This window comes from Chiloscyllium punctatum, chromosome 44 (assembly GCF_047496795.1).
Source record: "Chiloscyllium punctatum isolate Juve2018m chromosome 44, sChiPun1.3, whole genome shotgun sequence".
Classification (NCBI taxonomy): Eukaryota; Metazoa; Chordata; class Chondrichthyes; order Orectolobiformes; family Hemiscylliidae; genus Chiloscyllium; species Chiloscyllium punctatum.
In genome coordinates this window covers 26,163,160-26,185,054 of record NC_092782.1, presented here as the reverse complement: position 1 = coordinate 26,185,054, position 21,895 = coordinate 26,163,160, and the positions used below count along the sequence as shown (strand labels likewise).

The window sequence follows — 21,895 nt, the reverse complement described above, 5'->3', positions numbered from 1 at the left end:
TTCAGAACTATGTTAAGACACATCTGGACGGGTTGATTTAAAAGAAACTCTTGTTTGAGAGGTGTTGGTCCAGTGATAATGTCACTGGACTAGTAATGCAGAGTCTTGAATGCTCTGGGGATATGGGTTCAGATACCATCAGGGCTGATGGTGACATTTAAATTCTATGTTAAAGGACATGAACATTTAAATTCAATGTTAAGTGTCCTTACATCTGGGCCAGAAGACCTGAATTTGAGTCCCACCTGCTCCAGAGGTGTGTCATAACTTGCCTGACCGGGTTGATTTAAAAATATCTGAGCAACCAACCCAATATCACACCAACCCAGTAAGATCATGGTTGAACCACCAGCTCATAGTCTTGATTGTTCTCCATTTCTCTTTTTTTTACCCTTCGTATCCAACGATCTATTAATTTCTGCCTTAATGATGCTCCTTGACTGAGTACCCACAGGCTTCTAAGGAAGAGAATTCCAAAGATTCATTAAACTAAATGGAGTAATATCTCTTATCAGTTCTAAATATCTGACAGTTTATCCTGAAACTATCCATTCTAGCTCTTGAGTCTCCAAACTGGGAAATAACCTCTCAGCATCCACTTCTCAAGCCTGTCAAGAATTTTGTTTGCCAGTTTCTCATTCTTCTAAATTTCAAAATTGGCCTAATCCAATTATTTTACTCCTAAATCCAAATCAGAAATATCTTGCCCAATAAAATCCTTGTCTATAACCAGGATTTACTTCAACTTCCCACCAGCTTAGCTTATTTAATGGCCTTTTGGACAGAATGTTATCAAAGACTCCCTGGACATCCGTTGTTTCCAATTGCTGATATTTAGTTGAACGCATATAACTATGCAGGTAAAGCTGACCCTTTGCCAAAATTGGAATCCCAAAGTCTAGAGTTCAGTGGAAGTGGGTGAATTGTTTGCTTGCTCATTAATTGATGGAGAGGATCGCAGTTAAAGAAAATAAAATATGATTCTAATATTGTTCTTCTAAATTTTCTGATATAGTTCCAGTAATTTTTATTTTCAAACATTTATTGACAGGATTTCCAAAACAAATCACAGGTGGAGCCATGCAGTTGTCTTTTACGCAGATTACAGTGGATTATTATCCTTATCACAGAGCAGGTATAATATTAAAATGCAATGAAACTTCTAAAGTGTTAATTTTCAAATCTCTGCTTGATATCATTGCACCACCTCTCTTCAACCACCTCTACATCTTAATGTTTATGTGTCTGCCTTGTCTCTCGAACACACTCCCTCAGCTCCTCCTGTATTGGTAACCCCTTTGAAGGCACATTCAAAACTGAAAGCTTATTTTTTCAGCCCTGCTTTGTCATTTTCCTAATAATTACCATTATTGTTGCTTATATCTAATTCTCCAATAACAAACATTTGCGTTTACATTGCACTTTTAAGTCCAGAAAAATATTCTAAGACACCTAGCTGAAGCATCAATTAACTTGACAATCAGCATTAGCAATGTGATTAAAGGCTTAGACAAAATGATGGATTTTAAATAATACTTAGAGGAAAGATATTTAAGGAGAGGACTCTAGAGCTTGGAACTAGTTAGTTAAAGGCATGCTGGCTAATAGCAGATGGAGTGAAGGGCACATGCGATACATAGGCTTCAGAAGTTTATTGGAATCAGGGAGGTGAAGGAAGCCATAACTGATTTTAAACATGATGAAAATTTTTAACTTGAAGCAGTGGGGATAGCAAGAACTAATGTAGATCAGCTAACTTGAGTGATGGATGCACAGGGCTTGGCATGGATTTGGATTCAGGTACTGGAGTATCAAGTAATGCTTAAGGGTTGGGTTTGAAGATGGAAAGTAAGCAGGGTGAAAATTTGTGTAGTTTAGTGTGTATTGCCAGAAGCACACATGCCAGTTCAAATTCTGAGGTAGCAGCAATATGCTAGAGGTGGAAATAAGCAACCTATGTAGTGAAAAGCATTTTGGATCAGAAGTTCAATTTTATGCCATGCAAGATGTGAAGGTTGCAAACATCATTAACCAGGTGATTGATGATAATGGTTGAAAAAGTTCACAATGCCTACCAGTGGGGACCTCAGAGCAATGACAATTAACAGCCATACCAACTCACTGCTCCCCAACCCAAAAAGGAATGTGATATTTTGTGGTTTGGGCAAGAAAGGTAATGTTGAAGCCTTTGATATATAAAAAATAATAGATGAGACATGAAGTTCCTGGTTTGACCACATGTTTTGTAAAATAATGTGCAGGAGACAGCTGCCAGCATTGGATGTATTATAATGAATCAACAAAAACGAGATCAATGTGGGCAAAGGAGTTACTGAACGAATTCAAATCCAATGTTGAAATGCTAAAACAAGCAGTGAAGGATTACACGAAAACAAAACCTCCTTCACCTCCGCAGATATTAATAGGTAGGTGCATCTTTTATTCTTTAAAGGCAAATGTTTCTAATATTGTGAGGGGAAATGGTCTGAACACGCTGACAGTTAATATAGATAGTTCTGGCTATCTATGCCAAATATTGATTCAAGTTATAATTTGCAGTGCTGACCATGATAGATTTAGGACAAAATAGACACAAGATTTGGATATGTCTATCTGTATATGGTAAGCGTGCTTTGCTGAAGACAAAATTCCGAGCAATACTTAATTAAAAGCCTTTCTCTTAAATATGCTACAGATGTATTTGTATAACAAAAGAACCACTTCACACTTCTCTCACTGTCAAACATGAGATCCAAACTTTGACTTGGCAAAATCAACAAAAATACTTTTTAAATACTTTGCTATTTCTGCTTATTAAATTTTCCTTCCTTGATTTGCCTTGCACCATAAAGTGCTAGAAAACAGCCAAAAAAAAAGAACAATTGGAACCAAAATGACTTACAGAATTGTAAGGTCTTTTATGTTCTTTAGGTTCCATGCTGAAGAGAAAATGTTAACAAAGCAAAATTTTTACCAGCCATGTTTTCTTATTGTGACCATGTAAACATTTTGTCACTTTTATGTCTCTACTTATTTGAGGTAATGCCTGACAGATATTTGCTTGCTAGTGGAACTTTCAAACATTTTAATTGTAAATGATCTATATTTGTCCTACTTGTAGAACATTTAGAGCAAAAACAATTTATCAGAGCAAAAATAATTTCATAGACCAATTGCTGTTATTTAACAAGTTGAATATTTATTGAGTCGTCATCATAAAGCATGAAACAGACACTTCCGTTAAACGAGTTCACATCAGCCATGTTCCCAAAATAAACTGGTCCCACCTGCCTGCATTTGACCTAAATCTCTCCAAACATTGCCTCTTCATGTACTTATCCAATATCTCTTAAACATTATAACTGTACCTATATCCACCACCTCGTCTGGCAGTTCATTCCACACACTAATTGCTCTCTGTGTAAAGCAAAAAATGTTCCTTTGGTCCTTTTTAAATCTTTGTCCTTGCACTTTGAAAATATGTCCCCTAGTTTTGAACTTGCCCACCTCTGGCAATCACCTTGTCAATGCCCTCAAGGTTTCATCAACCTCAATAAGGTCACACTTCAACCTTCTACCCTTCAGTGAAAAACATCTCAGTCTATCCAGCCTATTTTTGTAACTCAAACCCTCCATTCCTGTAAACATCCTAGTAAATCTTTTCTGAATTCTCTCCAGTTTCGTAATATCCTTCCTGTAACAAGGTGAACAAAGCTGGACACCTATTCTGGAAGAGGCTTCACCAATGTTCTGTACAACCTCAACATTATTTCCCCATTCCTTTATTCAGAGGCCTGAGCAATGAAGGCAAACGTACTAAACACCTTCTTAACCACCTTGTCAACTTGCAATGCAAATTTCATGAATTATGTACCTGAACCCCTAGGTCCCTCCTCTGCAGGCCCTACCAAGAATTGTGTAAATCCAACCTTTACTTGTTTTACCAAAATACAATACCTCACATTTATCCAAATTAAACTCCATCTGCCATTCCACGGCTTTTGGTCTACATGTTCTTTCATGTCCATACTTTGAATTTATTGCAGAGACCACTCTCAAACATAAACCTGTAACAACAGGTAAAGAACAAATGTCAAAAGGAGCCAGTCTTGCAACTACTCCACCTGCAACTAATCAACAGCCAAAGACAAAATTGTTGTCCAGTTGTTTTGTATTCCGAGTGGAAGATTTAAATATTTATCAGGTGAGAACAAGATGTCTTGGAGCTTGAACTTATTCAAAGTATGTAATATCTGTAATATGTGACTAGGATTTAACGTAAAAACAAATCCAGCAAGATTGTAATTTTGTGAAGAAACCATTAACCAAACATTAGTTTCACATGGGGACCGTGTAGAATGCCTATTGCACATTATGAAAGAATTGCCTGGAAAATTGACTTTTCTGCTAGGCAATTTGGTACCCTCTGAAAGTTTCCATTTAAATTGGAATCTATGGGGGATTCCTTTGAAATTAAATTAAGTAGTTTACTCAGGAAAGATTAGACTTAGTCCAACTCCTGTGCTACAGTCCCCATACTTACCTCTCACACCGCAACTCTACATCTTCTTCCCCCCCACCCCCGTCCCCCACCTAAAGCCAGACCCAACGTGACACACCCTCCCACCCACTCTGACCGACCATAAACACTGCATCACTTTGCTGTCTTACACTCTAGTACCCTTCCCAGCTGGCACCTTACTTATCTGGCATGCTATCCCCTACCCTGTTGGTACCCTATGCACCTGATCAATTTGGCACCCTATCCCCCAAAACCTAACATCACACTTAGCTAATGTATTTCTAATTTGACAGGCAACTGTCAAATTTAAATTTCAGAATGCAGGACTTGATGCCATGTAAAAGGGTGGTGTGGATGGTTTGCTTTCCCTGGTAGTTGTGCACTCAAAAAAAAAAGAACTGTTTCAATGAAAATACGGCTCTGCATTTCTGGGGAGCCCTGTCAGAAATGCACAGCCTCCTTTTGTAAGCAAGAAGGGCTACAATAAGATTGCCACTCCCTGGAAAATCCAACCACATTTAACATTTTATATACCATGTAAATTTCTTGAATTTTCCTGAGAGTAAAACTCAGAAATCAGATTTTATGCATTATAATCAATCAAAATAGTAAAAGCTCATCACATGTAGCTGCTAAACTTTTTCTCATGGTTCTGTTACTTCAGTTAAGAGCAGTTTTAAACATAATAAGAAGTCACATTGGTTTTAAATGTTTTTAGGTCATCCTTTACTTGGAATTCTTCGAGATGGTAACTAAGCTGACGCATCAGAATATTTCAGTGAATAAAGCTTACTTGGATTTTTAAAAGCATTTTGACAAGGTTTTATGATGCTGGAAAGGGAGGTTATTATTTAATGGTTACAATTACTGGAATGGTTTGACAAGTATTTTGACAACAAAGGATGGGATATGTTGATAAATGGAAGGTACTTAGCTTGCGTAACCAGGATGGGTTTTGCAAGGTGCTCTGCTGGAGCAAATATTACTTGTAATCTGTCAGTGATAATTTTGAGTAGGTATCTATAACATTTGTATTAAATGGGGATCAGTTAGTACAGTTGACTGGACAGCTGGGATGTAGAGTGATGCTAACAGCATGGATTCAATTCATGAAGAGTCATTAAAAAAAACTCCAACTGCCAAATCCTGTATGTCATTCAGGGGAGAAAGCTCATGCTTTTACCCAGTCTGGCTTACATGTTTCCAGTTCAGGCCAGGTATTAATATCCTTGGAGAAACCTACCTAGTAATAGCCAATAAATACTGCTTTGCTACTGTCTCACACATTTGAAAACAACAAAGCCATATCTGTAAAAGCTTTAATATTTTAGCGCAGTCAGAATGGCCAGTTGTCTTGTGCATCATACAAAGTAGAGTTTATGATGCAGGTAGAAAGAGGATCAGGCCATTCAGCCCTTCGAACTTGTTCCCCCATTTAGGTTTTGGCTAATCTATGCCTCTACTTGTTTTACTATTCTTTGTTCTGTATCTCCTACCTTAGAAAAATCAGTTGATCTCAGTATTGAAAAAGTTAATGATACAATGTCCATAGTTTATGGGCAGAAAAAGTTCCACATTTCCATGACTAATGACTAAGAAACAAGGCATTAGATGATAGATTAAATATATTTACGTGTCTCTTTTTACACAATGGCACATAACCGATTTTCCATGAGTGTCACATTTTAGGTATCAGTTCAGATGTCAGATTTACCTAAATTTTATGTTTAACAAAATGAAAAGAAAACTAATCTGCGACGAGCGAGTAGGAATGAAACTACTCAAGTGTTCAATCTAAAGCATTGTTATTGGTTAAGCTTTGCAACATGATCAAAACAAATTACAGTACTTGTTTTTAAAAAATGAAGTCATATTACAGCATTTTTCTTTGTATCCCACATGCTGTTGACAATGTTTCCAGGCAGAGTTGGAGTTCTGTACTATATAGCCATAACCCATACCTGGTGGAATTCACAAGTTGCAGATATTAACTTGCAACAAGCATTTGCGTCATAAATTCTTTGATGCAGAAGAAGATTGACCTAAATTATTCAACTTTTTACAAATGTGCTTTTGTTGCCTTCAGATGTGTGTAACAGTATGAAAAGTAGTATTTATTGCCTATTACTAGGTTTCTCCAAGGATACTAAGAATTTATCACCCGGCCTGAACTGGAACCATGCAAGTCAGACTGGGTAAAAGCATGAGCTTTCTTCCCTGAATGATAGACAGGATCAGGGTTGCAGTTTTTTATGACTGTTGGGGAATTCCCATCACCATTTTATGGTGCTCACTCATAAGTAATTACTTTTATTTTGTTCAATTTACAACTAGCTGTAGTGGAATTAGAACCCTCTTTTTGGTGCTCTGAAGTTTTATACTACTGGTAATGTCACTATCTGGATCATTTCATAAAATTTTTAACTTGATCCACCTACAGGTTTCTACAGCTGATCAGCGTCGAGATTCCCCTAAAGCTATGATCTGCTGCAATAAGAAGTCTTTATATCTTCCATCAGAGATGGCAGCTATTCATATTGAATTCACTGAATATTATTTTCCAGATGGGAAAGATTTTCCTAGTAAGAATTTATGTTCAACTAAATTGTATTATGTAAGCATTTTCATGTATGCTGGTTGAAAAGGATTTGCAAGCTAATGCTGTTACGATGTAGTTTTTGAATTGAGATGAGAAAGTGGATGAGGTTTCTTTGAAGTTGAAATAGCTATAATATGTCTGTAATGATTAATTTGATTCGAAGCTTTTTGAGGTCTGTAGTAGAGAGGAATTGATTTGATGTAGTCTGTTTTGACTTCAAGGATTTTGATAAGGTCCCACATGGACACTGTTTTTGTACTCCAAGAATTTGGATTGCTTTGCCATTATGTTTATAGATAATATGCAGATTGGTAGGTTGGTAAATATTGTGGAGGATAACCTTTGATTACAGGAAGATTATAAGCTGGTAAGATGGACAGTGTCCAAGTAGGACCTTATCAAAGTCCTTCACTCCAGATAAACATGTGATGATGTATTTGGACAGGACAAACAAGCAAGGGAATACATGATGAATGTTAAGACCCTGAGAATCACCTAAAGGGACCTTGGTGTGCATGTACATTGGCTCCTTAAGGTATCAGGACAGGCGGATAAAATGGTTAAGAAGGCACATGAGATACTTGCCCTTATTAGTCGAGGCAAAGAATTTAAGAGCAGGAGGATTCTCATTCCTGGAACTATTCTTGTAAATCCTTTCTACACTGTCCCCACTGTGTTCCTATTTTTCCTATAATGTGGCATCTGCAACTGTAGACGATAGGTGAAAATGAGAACTGCAGATGCTGGAGATTAGAGTCAAGATTAGAGTGATGCTGGAAAAGCACAGCAGGTCAGGCAGCATCCGCGGAGTAGGAAAATTGATGTTTCGGACAGGAGCCGTTCATCAGGAATGTAGACTATACTCCTGCTGAAGTCTAATATGTCTTTTGTGCAAGTTAGCAGGACCTCCCTGCTCTGGAACTGTATGCTTTATTAACTGCTGTTTTCACCTGTTCTGCCATCTTCAATGATCTGTACATATTGTAGGTACAAGAATATGCAATTCTGTCCCTCAAACCTGCTCCACCATATTTTTTTACGGAAGTCTAGTGCTTGGTGTAGATCTTGAGAATACTTTTCAGGATTATTTGTGAGAATCCATTAGACGCTGACCTAGTCATATTCTCGATCATTATTTGATAACAATCCTAGTCAATGAAAAAATGCTTCAAAGAATTTTTATGTAATTTGAACTCTCACTGATTGATGTTACCCATTGATCCCACTCATCTCATTTATGACCATCCAGAAGACTGCAATACAATTTATTTCGCAGCATTTTTTTGTTGTTCCAAAGAACGATGCAATTTACCAGCGTATGTTTCATTTTCCTATGAATCAAAATTGTGATACATGTTCTTAAAAATAGATTGTTATTGGGTGTTTGTTCTGCAACACAAGGTGATACCATAGCTGTTCTTATTTAATGCTTAAATCCTTCTCTGTTGAAATGTCACCAGGAAGGTAGATAATCAGGTGGGTTGACATTGGGGAATTCCCTGCCACAACAGGAATCAAGTTCTTAGCAGGAATGTTTTCCCACCCTGCTCCCAATTCAGACACTTAAGTGGTCCGTTGACAATACCGATGGAGCTCCTTTCACCACCATCACAATTAATTCTTTTCCTGGCTAGTGAGAGCACTTGCAGCCTTCACAACTTACGCAACAGGCTTGTCTGTCTGCTAGGCTGGGGAAAGATGAGAATGTTCAGGAAGTAGCTACTGAAAGCTGACACTCTCTCCCGACAAGCTCCGCCATGCAATTTCGCCCTCGTCCCAATAGGTTATTTCCTGTGTTTGAATTCCTAGTCTTTGCATTGCTTTGCCATGAACAGTTACTACTATTAAAGCCAAAAATGCAGCTCTCAAGGGCTGCCAGCTGCTCTTCTTGGAAGTGATCCAATTGCTAACTCGCTGTTTGACCACCTGCATGTCTGATAAATGCATGATCCAGTATAATTTTGTTCCTATTAGTTGGTGGCAGAGGGAGCCTGACCTTTTTCTTTTACACTCACCCCTACATAAAGAATCATAGTATCCCTACAGTGTGGAAGCCGGCCATTCAGCACATCAAGTCCACACCGACCGTCCAAAGAGCATCCCATCCAGACCTAAAACACCCCCCCCTCCCCCTTACCCCCTCCCCATAAACCTGCATTTCCCATGGCTAATTCACCTAGCTTGCACATCACTGGACACGAAGGGGCAATTTAGCATGACCAATCCACCTAACTGGCACATCTTTGAACTGCGAGGGGAAAACCAGAACACCTGGAGGAAATCCACACAGATACAGGGGAATGTGCAAACTTCACACAGTTGCCTATGGGTTGAATAGAACCCGGGTCCCTGGTGCTGTGAGGCAGCAATTCGAACCACTGAGCCAATCTGCTGCCACCATGGAGCCAGAAGTGGAAGATTCCACCCCATGTCACTGAATTCTGCCAATTATAGTAAATGAATGCTGTTGCTAAGGTCTTACTAACATTAATATTGGGGTCCAGTCAACTATCCTGCCTCTGTTTGTATACTTAGAATTTTGCATTATTTTGCATGCGAACGTGCAAAATGTGAATGATCCATTTTATTTTAAATATTAAAATTTATGAGAATATTGACAGTGCAGAAACCTAAACTAATGTATTTAAATTCTAACGATTTTATTATCCCTGAAATTGGCCTGTTTGAGTCAAAACACACTGGAGAGTATTCGCTTCTGTGCAATGGTGAATGTGATCAGGATATCTTTATTTCAACAGATAGGTGAAAAGAACTAAATTGTAATGTTCATTGATATCTTGTAACATGGTTTTAAGAAAAGTTCATGTATCGAAGTGGTTTACTATTTAGTAAAAAAATTAATTTTGCATTTTGTAGTGTTGTCTGGCAATTTAAGATCCATAATAGCTATGATTATTATCCTCTCATTACTATTCCTTATCAACTTATTCTTAAATATTTAATATGTGAGACTTGAATATTGCTTTAATTGAAGTTCATTCTTCTGGTCTTGTATTATAGCAATATGGAATGTGTTGTTCAGGTTGGACAAGAACCAAAATCAGAATTCTGTCCTAGATCTCCTTTCCTGTACAGGTTACACTATTACAATTATCTCTAAATTGGTTTCCTTTTTGGTGGAGGTGAATGCCAAAATCTCACATTCACTGATTTTGCATGATATTTCTTGAATCATGTCTGGGAGAAGTAATGTTTTCAATTAAGAATTCTTAAATGGGTATTCACCAGTTTGCATTTTTGCTGAACTCTTGTGAACTACAAGAATAAAATATCACATTTGTGTAATAAAAAGGTCCTTGCACCAAGCCTTTTTGCTGACATAAAACATAGCTCTTCATGATGGGCAACAACAAACGTTGAGCCTCAACCAGACTTGACTTGCGCAGATTGTGAAGAAGAGACAAATTTTATATTTTAGTTGAAGCACTATGGTCTACAACCTAATTTGGCATGTTGCCTTTATTTATCTAAGAAAACTTTTTAGTAGTGTTAAATAATTTGACATTAAATCACAATCATATACTTGACCAAAGATTGAATCACAGTGAGCAAATTAATATGCTACATTTTGCAATTGAAAGATCTCTGAAAGCAATGGAAAAAAGAATAAGATATAAATTTTAAAAATGAATCTTAGAAATTACGGAGCCAACTAGGTAATTCAATGTACAATCCTCTGATCAAATAGTTGGGATGAACTGCAGAAAACCTTTTTACAAATTGTCTTCACTTTCATTTGTCTGGAATAAAATGTGGCTTTTTTAAAAATGTTAATAGAGATACAGGGCGTGTTCAGAAAGCTAACATAAACTCTTCAGACAGTAAAATTAACAAATCCTTAGTTATTACATTAAAAAAATTATGCTTGCATTATTTCAACATTTTGACCATTTTAACTCTATTTGTGTTAGCATTTCTAAAATTGGCACTCTAGTTAAAACATTTGAGTAACTTCCAAGCTTTAGTAGCATGTGAATAAATGCAGTAATTCCAGCTTTTAATTGCCAAAAATTGCTCTAATACTTGTACCCTTTTTTTGTCCTGTTGAAATGGTAGATGTTAACAAATGTACAAAATGCTTTGCATTACATTAGATCACAGTATTTGATCAGCATGGCAAATCACTCTGATGAAGACTCTTTAATTGTATTTCACATTCTGATAAATTACTTTTAAACCTAGCACAAAATTGCAATAAATGTGTTGTGTCTTAATTTTGGAATGGCAAAACCCATTTTACGTTATTTTTTTTCCTATCCCTATACTCTGCCTGGCAGTGGTCTTCATGAATTATTCTATTAGAAAAAAAAATCAACAAATTTTGTAAATATTCCTCTTGTATGTGACCAAAAAAAAACTGGGTAGCAAGTCAGGGTTCACCATTCTTGTGTACAATGAGTTTTGCCTTGAATTTTGATAAGACTGTGTTGATTTTTCAATTTTTCCTGACATATGTATGTGTTCCTATCTGCAGTTCCTTGTCCTAACCTTTATGTACAGATGAATGCACTACAGTTCACTCTTGATGCAAGGAGCATGTTGTGGTTGAATCAGTTTATGCTAGATCTGCGGCAGAGTCTGGAACAGTTTACAGCCATCTATAAACTTGATATTGCGAAAGAAGATGAACATATTGATATACGAATTGATGGACTAATGCTCAAAGTATGTAAAAGTATAATATTGCAGCTGAAATCCTGTAACCTTGAAATGAATCCATGGGATATTATTCAGGCTTGGGTTTGAAACCCCTTTCTATCAGTGAGAATTATAATAATAATACTTCATGGCTTAATTTTAAGTTTCAGTGTGCAACGTGCTTTTAAAATTTAAAAATTACCCAAAAGGTGGAGTCTCGTATGAACCCATAAGACATGGAGTTTAGTATGAACTGAAGCTAAAAGATAACCTCAACTACCCTCAAGTTGCTATAAATTATTGGTTGACAAACAAGTGCCCACCATATTCAGTGGCCAAAACTACTGTTCATTATTCTATAAAAGTAATATCCTTAAATAGGAATATTAACAAGTTAGTATTTCATAATGCATTGACACCCATGACAACTGGATTGATAGTTGACTATTTTAAAAGGTATTGTATGCAAGTTTTTACAGCTCTCTGATTCTGTAATGATGAGACCTTGAGGTATTTCTATGAAGATGATTATTATGGTTCTTTGGTTGCCTACTTTACTACTGAGGTGTGGCAAATAGAAAACTGAAGAGAATAAGCAATTTCCGAGATTGAGAATGGTGTTGTTTGATATTCTGACAATTTCTGTGTAGGGCATTGGTATCAACATGGAAATATTAGAAAATAGGAGCAGGAGTAGGCCATTCAGCCCTTCAAAGCTGCACTGCCATTCAGTATAATCATGGTTGGTCATGCAAGTCAGTACCCTCTTCCCTCTTTCTTCCCATACCATTACGGAACTTATAAACTGCAGGCAAGCCTTTCAGTCCAACCACCTGTATCAGTGTTTACTACCCAAATTGACATCCTAATCACATTTGCTCTGCTTCCAAATTGTATGTGTACATTTATGTCGTCTTGGCTTTATAAAATGTTTCCAGAAGTAGTATTTTGTGAAAGCAACATATTGAAAAAAAAATTATTAATTGTTTTATGTTACTGAAACTTTGAAAATATTTTGTTTTATATCAGTTTATTATTCCAACTGATAAGAGACCCGATGACCATCAAGACCGTCCGCAATCAATTTCTGTTCAGACAGCAGAGGTGTTAGCTACAAATACAAGGCACTCATCAAACTGTACACGAAGTGACTTGGAAGCCATAATACAGGAGTTCAAAGATGAGAAGTTTTTTAGCAAGACGTTCACAAGCTTTCCCAAAACAGTAGAAAGTTTCAATGTTTTACATCCTGTATTTCAAAGACATGCCCATGAGCAGGATACTAAGTTGCATGATGTTTACAAGGGCTTAGCTACTCCAAAGTTGACTACAAATGCATTGAAAACTTTTGCTGCAACAGATCTGTGGGCTATACACTTTTCTCAGTTTTGGATCGATTATGAAGGAATGCAGAGTGGCAAAGGAAGGCCTGTAGGGTTTGTAGATTCTTTCCCTCTTTCTGTTTGGGTTTGTCAACCCAACAGATTTGCAAAATCTCAAGAACCTTTTCTGTCTTCCAGCCAACCTGCCTCTCAAATACCCAAGAGTGAATCCAGTGACTTGAGTATTCGTTTACAACGCAAAAAGCTCTTGAGGGATTACTATAGTACAGAATCTGAACCGTTCACTAATGGACTGGGAAGATCAAATTCTTTAGATGGTGTTGCTGGATCCTTGAAGTTCTTGCAGCCTTCGGATGCAGATATACATGTTCTTGTACACACTCAAAAGCACGTGAGCATGCAGGTTAATCATCATCAATATTGCTTCATGCTTCGCCTTCAAAATTCAATTAAACAGCTTCAAGAGCAATTTCAGAAGAATATAGAGGAGGTGACTGGAAAGCCGATGGAGCAAACAAAAATTTGTATTGGGTTCTTAATTAGAAGTGCTGAAATAGCTTTAATGCTTCATCCACTGCCTCAACCTGACACTAATAAGGCTCCAGCGGAAAACAGAAGTCCTACAGAATCTGACCTTTCACCATCTGAAAGCAGAGAAACTCTGGCAGCAGAGAATGAAATACCTAGTGATGATTCAGGGGCCGTCCATCTCAGTCAAAAAATACTTAATGCATCACAAAGTACTGAAACTGGAAGTATAGATAAAAGTGCTGTTGGACCTATGGACCCTCTGCTTTCGAAGTCGTACAGTGACTCAGCTTTGATCAAAGGTATACCATTGCAGACCTCTTTCGATCGCACTGGCCATCAATTCCCAGTATTGTCTGATGTCTCTGCAGCTCATTCAGAAGATAAAAATAAGCTCAGCGAAGTCACAAAAATGTCAAATGTTGAAGCTCTCAATGTTTCTCAAAGCATGGAGCCACTCGGTGTTTACACAGTAAATAAAGATGAATGCAGTGTAATTCCTTTGTCTAAGGAAAACTGTCAAGAAGAAGTGTCAAGTACTTTGCAAAACAAAAGAAATGAAGCCATAGATTCATTAAATGATGTAAAAAATGACCAAGAGAACCCCATGCAAAATTTTGATTACAGTAAAGAAACACCACCTACAGCAAAGCTGGTGTTACCTCAGTCGGTATCAAGGTATGCAGCTATTTGAAGTCACCATTTATCATTATTTGAAGGCAATTTAGGATAATGCATGACCATACAGCAGTCCTATTATGGGTTAGTATTAATTTCATTTTGTCATAGTCTGTAGTTTTTTTTTCTTAAGTCCTCCTTGTTCTGTTGCCCTATTTACATAGTTAAACATTGGTTAGTGGTGTTAGACATCATAATACTTCAAACCATAGAGACAAGTAATGTGCCAGATTCTTCCATATTGACGCAAGTGCATTATGTAAAAAGAAAATACACTTTACAAAATATTTTTAAAGTTCTGAAACTTAATTTCTCAATCTAAACGAGCTACATTACTAAATCATTAATCATACATTCTGTAATGTTCGGTACACGTTTCATTGTGATGAGTATCTGTAACTCTATAGTAGCATACTAATACCTTGTAAAAGTAATGCTTCAAAAGCAATGCATTAGCATGACCTAGTGGCCACTTTGTACAGAGCACTTAACTTTTCTAGATTGCAGCATAATTGTTGATGCAGTTTCATGTTAAGTACACCTGGTAACAATGTGTCAGTCAGAAATAGGCAGGATGAGTGTTGCAAAAAAGTTAGCAAAGATGATGGATCAACAATGGGAAATCTTCAAATATTAAAGCATAAGTGCAAATCAATTGTATAAGCAAAGAAACTTGTACTAGGAAACTGGACGTGAATAAATAAATTCACAAGAAATTGAAATGTATGAGATCATAAGAAATAAGAGTGAGGCAAGACAGAGACTAAAATTTTTATTTGATTACAGCTTACACTCCAATTTCTTGCAACCATGGCTAACTCATTCATAAACGAAATAACTGATCCAGCTTTCACTGGATATGAATCTTCCATATTACACCTCTTCACTCTTATGAACGCTAATGATTATAGACTCAACTTCTTCTCATAATACAATCCCTTCATTCCAGGAATCAGCCCAATGAACATTCTCTGAATGGCTTCCCATGCATACATTTCCATCCTGAATAAGGAGATTAATAGTGTACACACTGCTCCTTTCAGCAATCTCATCAATGCTCTCTAAAGCTGGTAGCAAAATTATCTGATTTTACACTTCATCTCCCTTGCAATGAAGGCCTTTTAAATAACTTTTTGTGATTCGTGTAGAATGGCATCCAAATCCCTGTGAACCACAGTATTCTGTAGGGTCTCTCCATTTAAGTAATATTCTGCTTTTCTATACTTATTAGCAAAGTGGACTGTTTGATGTTTTTCCATCAGCCAATTTTTTGCCCACTCATTTAACCTAACTAAGTCTCTGTGCAGACATTGTTTATTCATCAGGACTTAGTTTCTTCACTTGTCAGCAGTGTTTACAACACAGTCTTTTAGGTCATTAATGTAGATTATAAAAAGTTGAATCCCCAGCTCTGATAGCTTTGGCTGCGCTATTTACAGTTTGCCAAATTGACAGTCTGTTCCTGTTGTCATCCAATTCTCTGTACATGTATGTCACAGTTAACATTATGAGCTTTTATCTTCTGCAGTAACCTTTTATATGGCACCTTAATTAATGCCTTTTTGAAATTCAAAAACCTCTACTGGTTCCTCTCTTTGTCCTGCTTAAGATGTTGACAATAAATGGTTGACAATTTAACAATTAAATTATTGTGAATTATAAAAAAAGTAGGAAATTAAGAGTACCTCAAAAGGAAGGTGAAGCAAAGCTGTTGGATAAAATGAAAGCTAACAGTAGATTTTGTTAGTAATTTTAAGTAGAAGATTAATTTGAAAGGATTGTTTTGAACTACCCAGGGGCCGTTGGTGTATTTTCAGATTATGTGTATGGTACACCTATTGATAATCTATATTTCATATATCTAGGTACGCCTCCCGTAAGAGAGCAATATGGCACGGAAACAGACCCTTCGGTCCAAATATAATCTTGAACTAAACTAGTCCCACCTGCCTGCCCTGGCTGAAATCCCTCCAAACATTTCCTATTCATGTACTTATCCAAATTTCTTTTAAATGTTGTAATTGTACCCACATCACCATTTCCCCAGGAAGTTCATTCCACATGCAAACCACCCGCTAAAAGATTTGCCTCCTCATGTCTTCTTAAAATCTCTCTCCTCTGAACCTTAAAAATGTGCCCCCAGTCTTGAAATACCCCATCCCAGGGGAAAATACAATTACCATTAACCCAATCTGTAACTATGATGACCTTATAAACTTCTGTAAGGTCACACCTCAACCTTGTATGCTCCAGCAAAAAAAGCTTCCAGCCTTGAGCTATAGGGAGAGGCTGAACAGGCTGGGGCTGTTTTCCCTGGAGCGTCGGAGGCTTAGGGGTGACCTTTATAGAGGTTTACAAAATTGTGAGGGGCATGGATAGGGTAAATAGACAAAGTCTTTTCCCTGGGGTCGGTGATGTCCATAACTAGAGGGCATAGGTGTAGGGTGAGGGGGAAAGATATGAAAGAGACCTACGGGGCAACTTCTTCTCACAGAGGGTGGTACGTGTATGGAATGAGCTGCCAGTGGAAGTGGTGGAGGCTGGTACAATTGCAACATTTAAGAGGCATTTGGATGGGTTTATGAAATAGGAAGGGTTTAGAGGGATATGGGCTGGTTGCTGGTAGGTAGGACTAGATTGAGTTGGGATATCTGGTCGGCATGGACGAGTTGGACCGAAGGGTCTGTTTCCATGCTATACATCTCTATGACTCTTTGCCTTATAACTCAGACCTTCCATATTTGGAAACATCCTGGTAAATCTCCTCTGAACCCTTTCCAGCTTAATGATATCCTTCCAAAACTTGGTGATCAGAATTGGACTAACACATTCACCGATGTCCTGTACAACCTCGACACGACTTCCCAACTTCTGAACTCGAAGTAGTGAGCAATGATGGCTGGTGTGCCAAACACCTTTTTAATCGCCCTATCTACATGTGACACAAGCTTTGAAGAATTATGCACCTGAACTCCTAGGTCCCTCTGTTCTGCAGCACTGACCATGGTCTTACCATTTATTGTATGCATCTTAACCCCTTGTTGTTAATGTTTGTTGATATTTCTTCAGTATCTTTTTTTGGAGATAGACTTCAGCATAAAACAAATATTGTAACTTTTTTTAATAATAGTAATGGGAGTGAGAATATAGGCTTCTGGAATATTAGGTGAAGCAGTAGTTACTGAAAATGAGAGAAATGTTGTTTTCTAAATAGACTATTAAGTTGCTGGTGGTTTAAGCCTGTGACTTTACCACTGCAAGTGAAGGAGGGTTTGGCTTTCATGTGCTTGTCACTTCTCTGTTGTATCCCACTCAAATCCTCAGGGCAATAACATTGCTATAAACAAGCAGGGTGCCATTTGTTCTCTGCCTCAGTGGGTAAATGAAGAATTACAGAGTAGCAGCTTGCTGTTCTGTGGGATTTACAAGCAGTTCCAGATATGTGCAGTAATTTTGGCCCTTCAACTTCTGTGTTTAAAATTCTGAAGGAGAGCAAACCCATATCCTTCAGACATACTTGGTATTTGAGAAAAAGCCGTCAGTATTTCTGATGGGTGATTTCTCAAGTTCTTGCTTACATGCCTTGGTGATTGTATCTTGATATCACTGAGATCAGAACTTTGTAGAGCTATATTTTTATTTTAGATGAACAGTAGGTTATGATTGTTGAAGGCATAAAACAGCATGTAATTTACTTGTGGTTCATTTTTATTTGTGTACACTTGTCACTTTGGATTTCAATGAGCAGTATTTTTTTGTTGATTTGAATGGCTAATTTCACCTTTTTCGTACTTGTTTTAAAATCATTTATTTTTCTGTTCATTGGTAAACTATACTGTAATGTGTACCATTTCATAGTGTAAAGTGTGACCAGTGGACTTGCTCCCCAAATATGCTCTTGAATCCCTGTACTGGGAGATCACAAGAGTAGCCTGGATCAACTTTGGCAATGCTTACTGTTTTGGTCAGTGAACCCACATATATTGTGATAATGTAGTCAAATTTTCTTACAGGAGTAATATTTTGTCAGTTTTTTACATGGTGATGCACCACCTTTACTGAAGATACTTCAAGTGGAAAGTATATTAATAACTGAAAAATATCCTCTAGAAATAAGTCATATTTGTTTGTGAATAAATAAAACGCTAAAGATTAGGTTGGGACATTTTTGGGACACGTACTTGTCACTGCCATCATCTATTAAGATTGAAGATAATCATTTTCTCATGCTGTTAGTTTGTGATGCATAGGTTGTGTTATATATTTGCTAGCCGAGCATAATTAGAAATACTATTCCTTTACAAGTATTGTAGTGTAACTAACAGCTGTTTCCTGCTGTATGGTACGCCACAGATATTCACATGGATCTTTGATTTGAGCGGATTATCATGCATATAGTTTTCATCTGGCAGGTATTGAAGTTATATGTAACTTGGTGAGGAAGGTGCTCTTCAAGGTAGAGAAATGAACATTAATCTGAAATCCGCACCCTGTCCTCCTCATGAACCGTTTGCTTTGGATATGAAAAGATTGGGACGTGCAAAGTGGAGATCAAATATTTGCCATATCCCAATCCAGCTGCTTTTGCACAGGTCTTAGTAATTACTTCAAAGCCAGCTGAGAGTTCAAGAGTTCTGATGTGGGTTTTCTTGCTTGGCCTTTTGACTTGGGAAACAGAATTTAGCATGGAAGCTTCGAAAGAAGGAGATAAGATAACAAACACTTCTAAATGTTTTTATTTCTGTTGCAGCTGTTATTTCAGTAATCTGTGACAAAATTTTTGTTTTGACAAGAATGCTATGTGAACACTTTTAAGTGACCTTTGTAAACTAGCATGTAAATTTTCTATTTTGAATTTTCTCACACAAATCAGTGGAAAACTGAAGGATCGTGCACAACCCTCATTTACGAACTATCCTATAGTCCATAAAGATGTGAGGAGAAGCCCATCTCAGATTTCATTGGACACTCTATCAATTGACAGCAGTCTACTGGAGGAACAGTTCTTAGAAAGTGATGCAAATGAAAGCTTCCTTTTGTTGGAAAGGGGTAAGTTGTATTTTTTATTTGCATCCTTTTGTTATGTTTAATTTGTAATTGTAGACTAATGCTTCACAATACCTAAAATAGAGCCAGCAATTAGATTACAATCTTGATATTCAAAACTTATTTTACGACCATAAAACTTTTGAGATTGATGCATTGCATAATAATACATGAAATGGCGCACAATGTATGCATACCTTGAAAATCTAAATGCTGCATTATTTAGTTAAATGTATTTTTATACATTTGTTGCCTCAGCAACTTCTCTTGAACATTGGAATTTCTAGATTAGTTTGACAGGTACTATTTGTCGCTGAAGAATCCTTGCACATCAGATTATTTTCTTAATGCTACAACAAAATAAATCAGCTGTTTCTGATCTACCACAAATAAAAAGTTGTACATTGCCAGTTTCAGTGGGAATACGCTGCTGAATATTTTAGTGCTAGCATAAACAGTTGAGGAAAATGTACTGAATTTTAGCCATAACTCGAAAGGTATGAGAATGTTTTGATGCTTCCTGTTGTACAACTCTGTGGACCCTGTCAAATCTTATTCTGTTTGAATAATCGTGATGCAAACTCATTGTGATGTGATTGAGTTTCATATTTTTGCCTAAACATGTTATTTTGGTATTGGGGAAACTATAGCAGTTTATTTTAACTGTTGCAAATCCCACCATTTGTTACTTTACATCACATGAAATATTTTCCTTATTTCAACATAGCATCAAAATTGAAGGCTGTAAGAAACAATTTGAAACAAATCAACTATAATAATGATGATGTATAAAACCTTTAAAGTGATAAACACAGTTAAATTCATAAATACAACCTACATTTCAGTTGCAGTAATGAGTTAGAATGCAGTTTGCATTTTTATTGCTAAATATTTATTTAGCCTTCTGACATTGTTAACACAAAGCATAGATTAGCATATTGACAACCGAAGGCCTTTTGCAGTTCATTTTTATTCCGTGTACTAAAGTCGTGACGGCCAACTTAACAGACTTCTGCCAGTCACAGAAATGAAAACATTGTCTTGATGTTGCAATAAATTGGTTACAAGTAATCTCTTATTCCAACATTCTGTTAACCCTGTGAATGTACACCATGGGGTTGTTTCCTGGCCATACTAATTGTTTGAAAATTTGTGAAAAAGCATTCAAGCTTCACTACAGGAGTACACTATATTGGATTAACATAGTTATTTAGGCTAGACAGCCTGTTTGGTTTGAGGCTTGTTAAGCACACATTCTCTGTACTGGACAATGAAGGTCAAGAAAATATATTAACTTCCCTTTTCAGAAGAAATATACATGAAAAGAAAAGCAAGCAATAGAAGCAAGAGGCAGTGGATGATCAATATTAGATCTCATTATGCCTCAATATTACACCTCCAGCAAGGTGTCTTGAATTTAAAAGGCAATTCTGCGAAGTAGATAAGGCAAGATTTTTCAATCAAATCGCTGTATTGTCCCATAGTTTACTTTGTCTGAGACAGTTGATATCATTGACAGGTTATCATGCTGCAGTAGATGGAGCAGTCTATGCATTGGGGTTTTATATAAAGTTTCAGGCTTTCGGTGTATTCCTCTACAATCTATGTTTGTAGGAACTTACAGTTTTGTGAGGGGATTTCAAGATGAGGGACACATTTTTAAGTTGAGAGGAGAAAGATTTAAAGTCGTGAGAGGCAACGTTTTACAGAGTGGTTCATGTGAGGAATGAACTTGCACTGGGATTGGTGGATATGAGTTACAACGTTTAAAAAGGCATTTGGATAAGTATATGAATGAGAAATGTTTGCAGGGATGTGGGCCAAATGCAGGCAGATGGGACTAGTATTGTTCGGGATTATGGTCGCCTTGGACTGAAGAGCCTGTGTCTGTGATTTATGACTTTATGGTAACACTAATTCTCTGAATGTCAGAGAGGATTATCACCTTCATTCTATGAGCATACTTGGAATATTAATATAATTTTCAGATCTGTCTTGAATGCTCCCTAAAGTGATGCTAATCATTGCCAAGGTGCACCACTATATCTTGCAGCGCTCCGATATAGTCTCCTATTTAAATCTGAAATAGCACAATGCAAAACATTTGTTCTGAACTGAGTGTTGAATCTTTCGCTTTTGCCTTTAATTGTAATTCTCAAATCCTTCAGAAGTTGGTCTCAAACACACAGTAAGATGATGGTATACACAAATAATTTATTTGCATAATCTTAGATGTAAGTGAATGTTGCCTCAACTCAACTAACTACAGAATCCTCTTGAAGAACAATTAAACATCATACAACGATTCCATACTACACCTGTTAATGAACTTTTGTAACTGATTCAGACTAACTGTGACTGCAGTGCCTCAATACCTTTTTCCTATATTGTCACAATAGAGAAGTGCTCTCTCTCTCTGAATTTCTTCTGATCAATAATTTGCTAGGTGACCTCTCAGTAAAATGGTAGTTACACAATTCACATACATTATCCCAAGAATGGTTTATAATTTATTCCTTT

The 21,895-nt window shown here is 36.9% G+C and overlaps 1 protein-coding gene across 4 annotated transcripts in view; it reads left to right on the top strand.

Moving 5' to 3' along the window:
• Positions 1 to 21,895, top strand: part of bltp3b (bridge-like lipid transfer protein family member 3B) — a 140,996-nt gene that overhangs the window by 73,302 nt on the left and 45,799 nt on the right. For 3 of the 4 annotated variants that reach the window (XM_072562497.1, XM_072562500.1, XM_072562501.1), the window contains 8 exons: positions 1,052 to 1,135; positions 2,262 to 2,426; positions 4,047 to 4,204; positions 6,963 to 7,104; positions 10,143 to 10,217; positions 11,617 to 11,807; positions 12,810 to 14,329; positions 19,203 to 19,378. In XM_072562497.1, coding sequence (XP_072418598.1) covers positions 1,052 to 1,135; positions 2,262 to 2,426; positions 4,047 to 4,204; positions 6,963 to 7,104; positions 10,143 to 10,217; positions 11,617 to 11,807; positions 12,810 to 14,329; positions 19,203 to 19,378 — 2,511 coding nt within the window. The remainder of the gene's footprint in view (positions 1 to 1,051; positions 1,136 to 2,261; positions 2,427 to 4,046; positions 4,205 to 6,962; positions 7,105 to 10,142; positions 10,218 to 11,616; positions 11,808 to 12,809; positions 14,330 to 19,202; positions 19,379 to 21,895) is intronic. The other variant, XM_072562499.1, reaches the window with a different exon arrangement.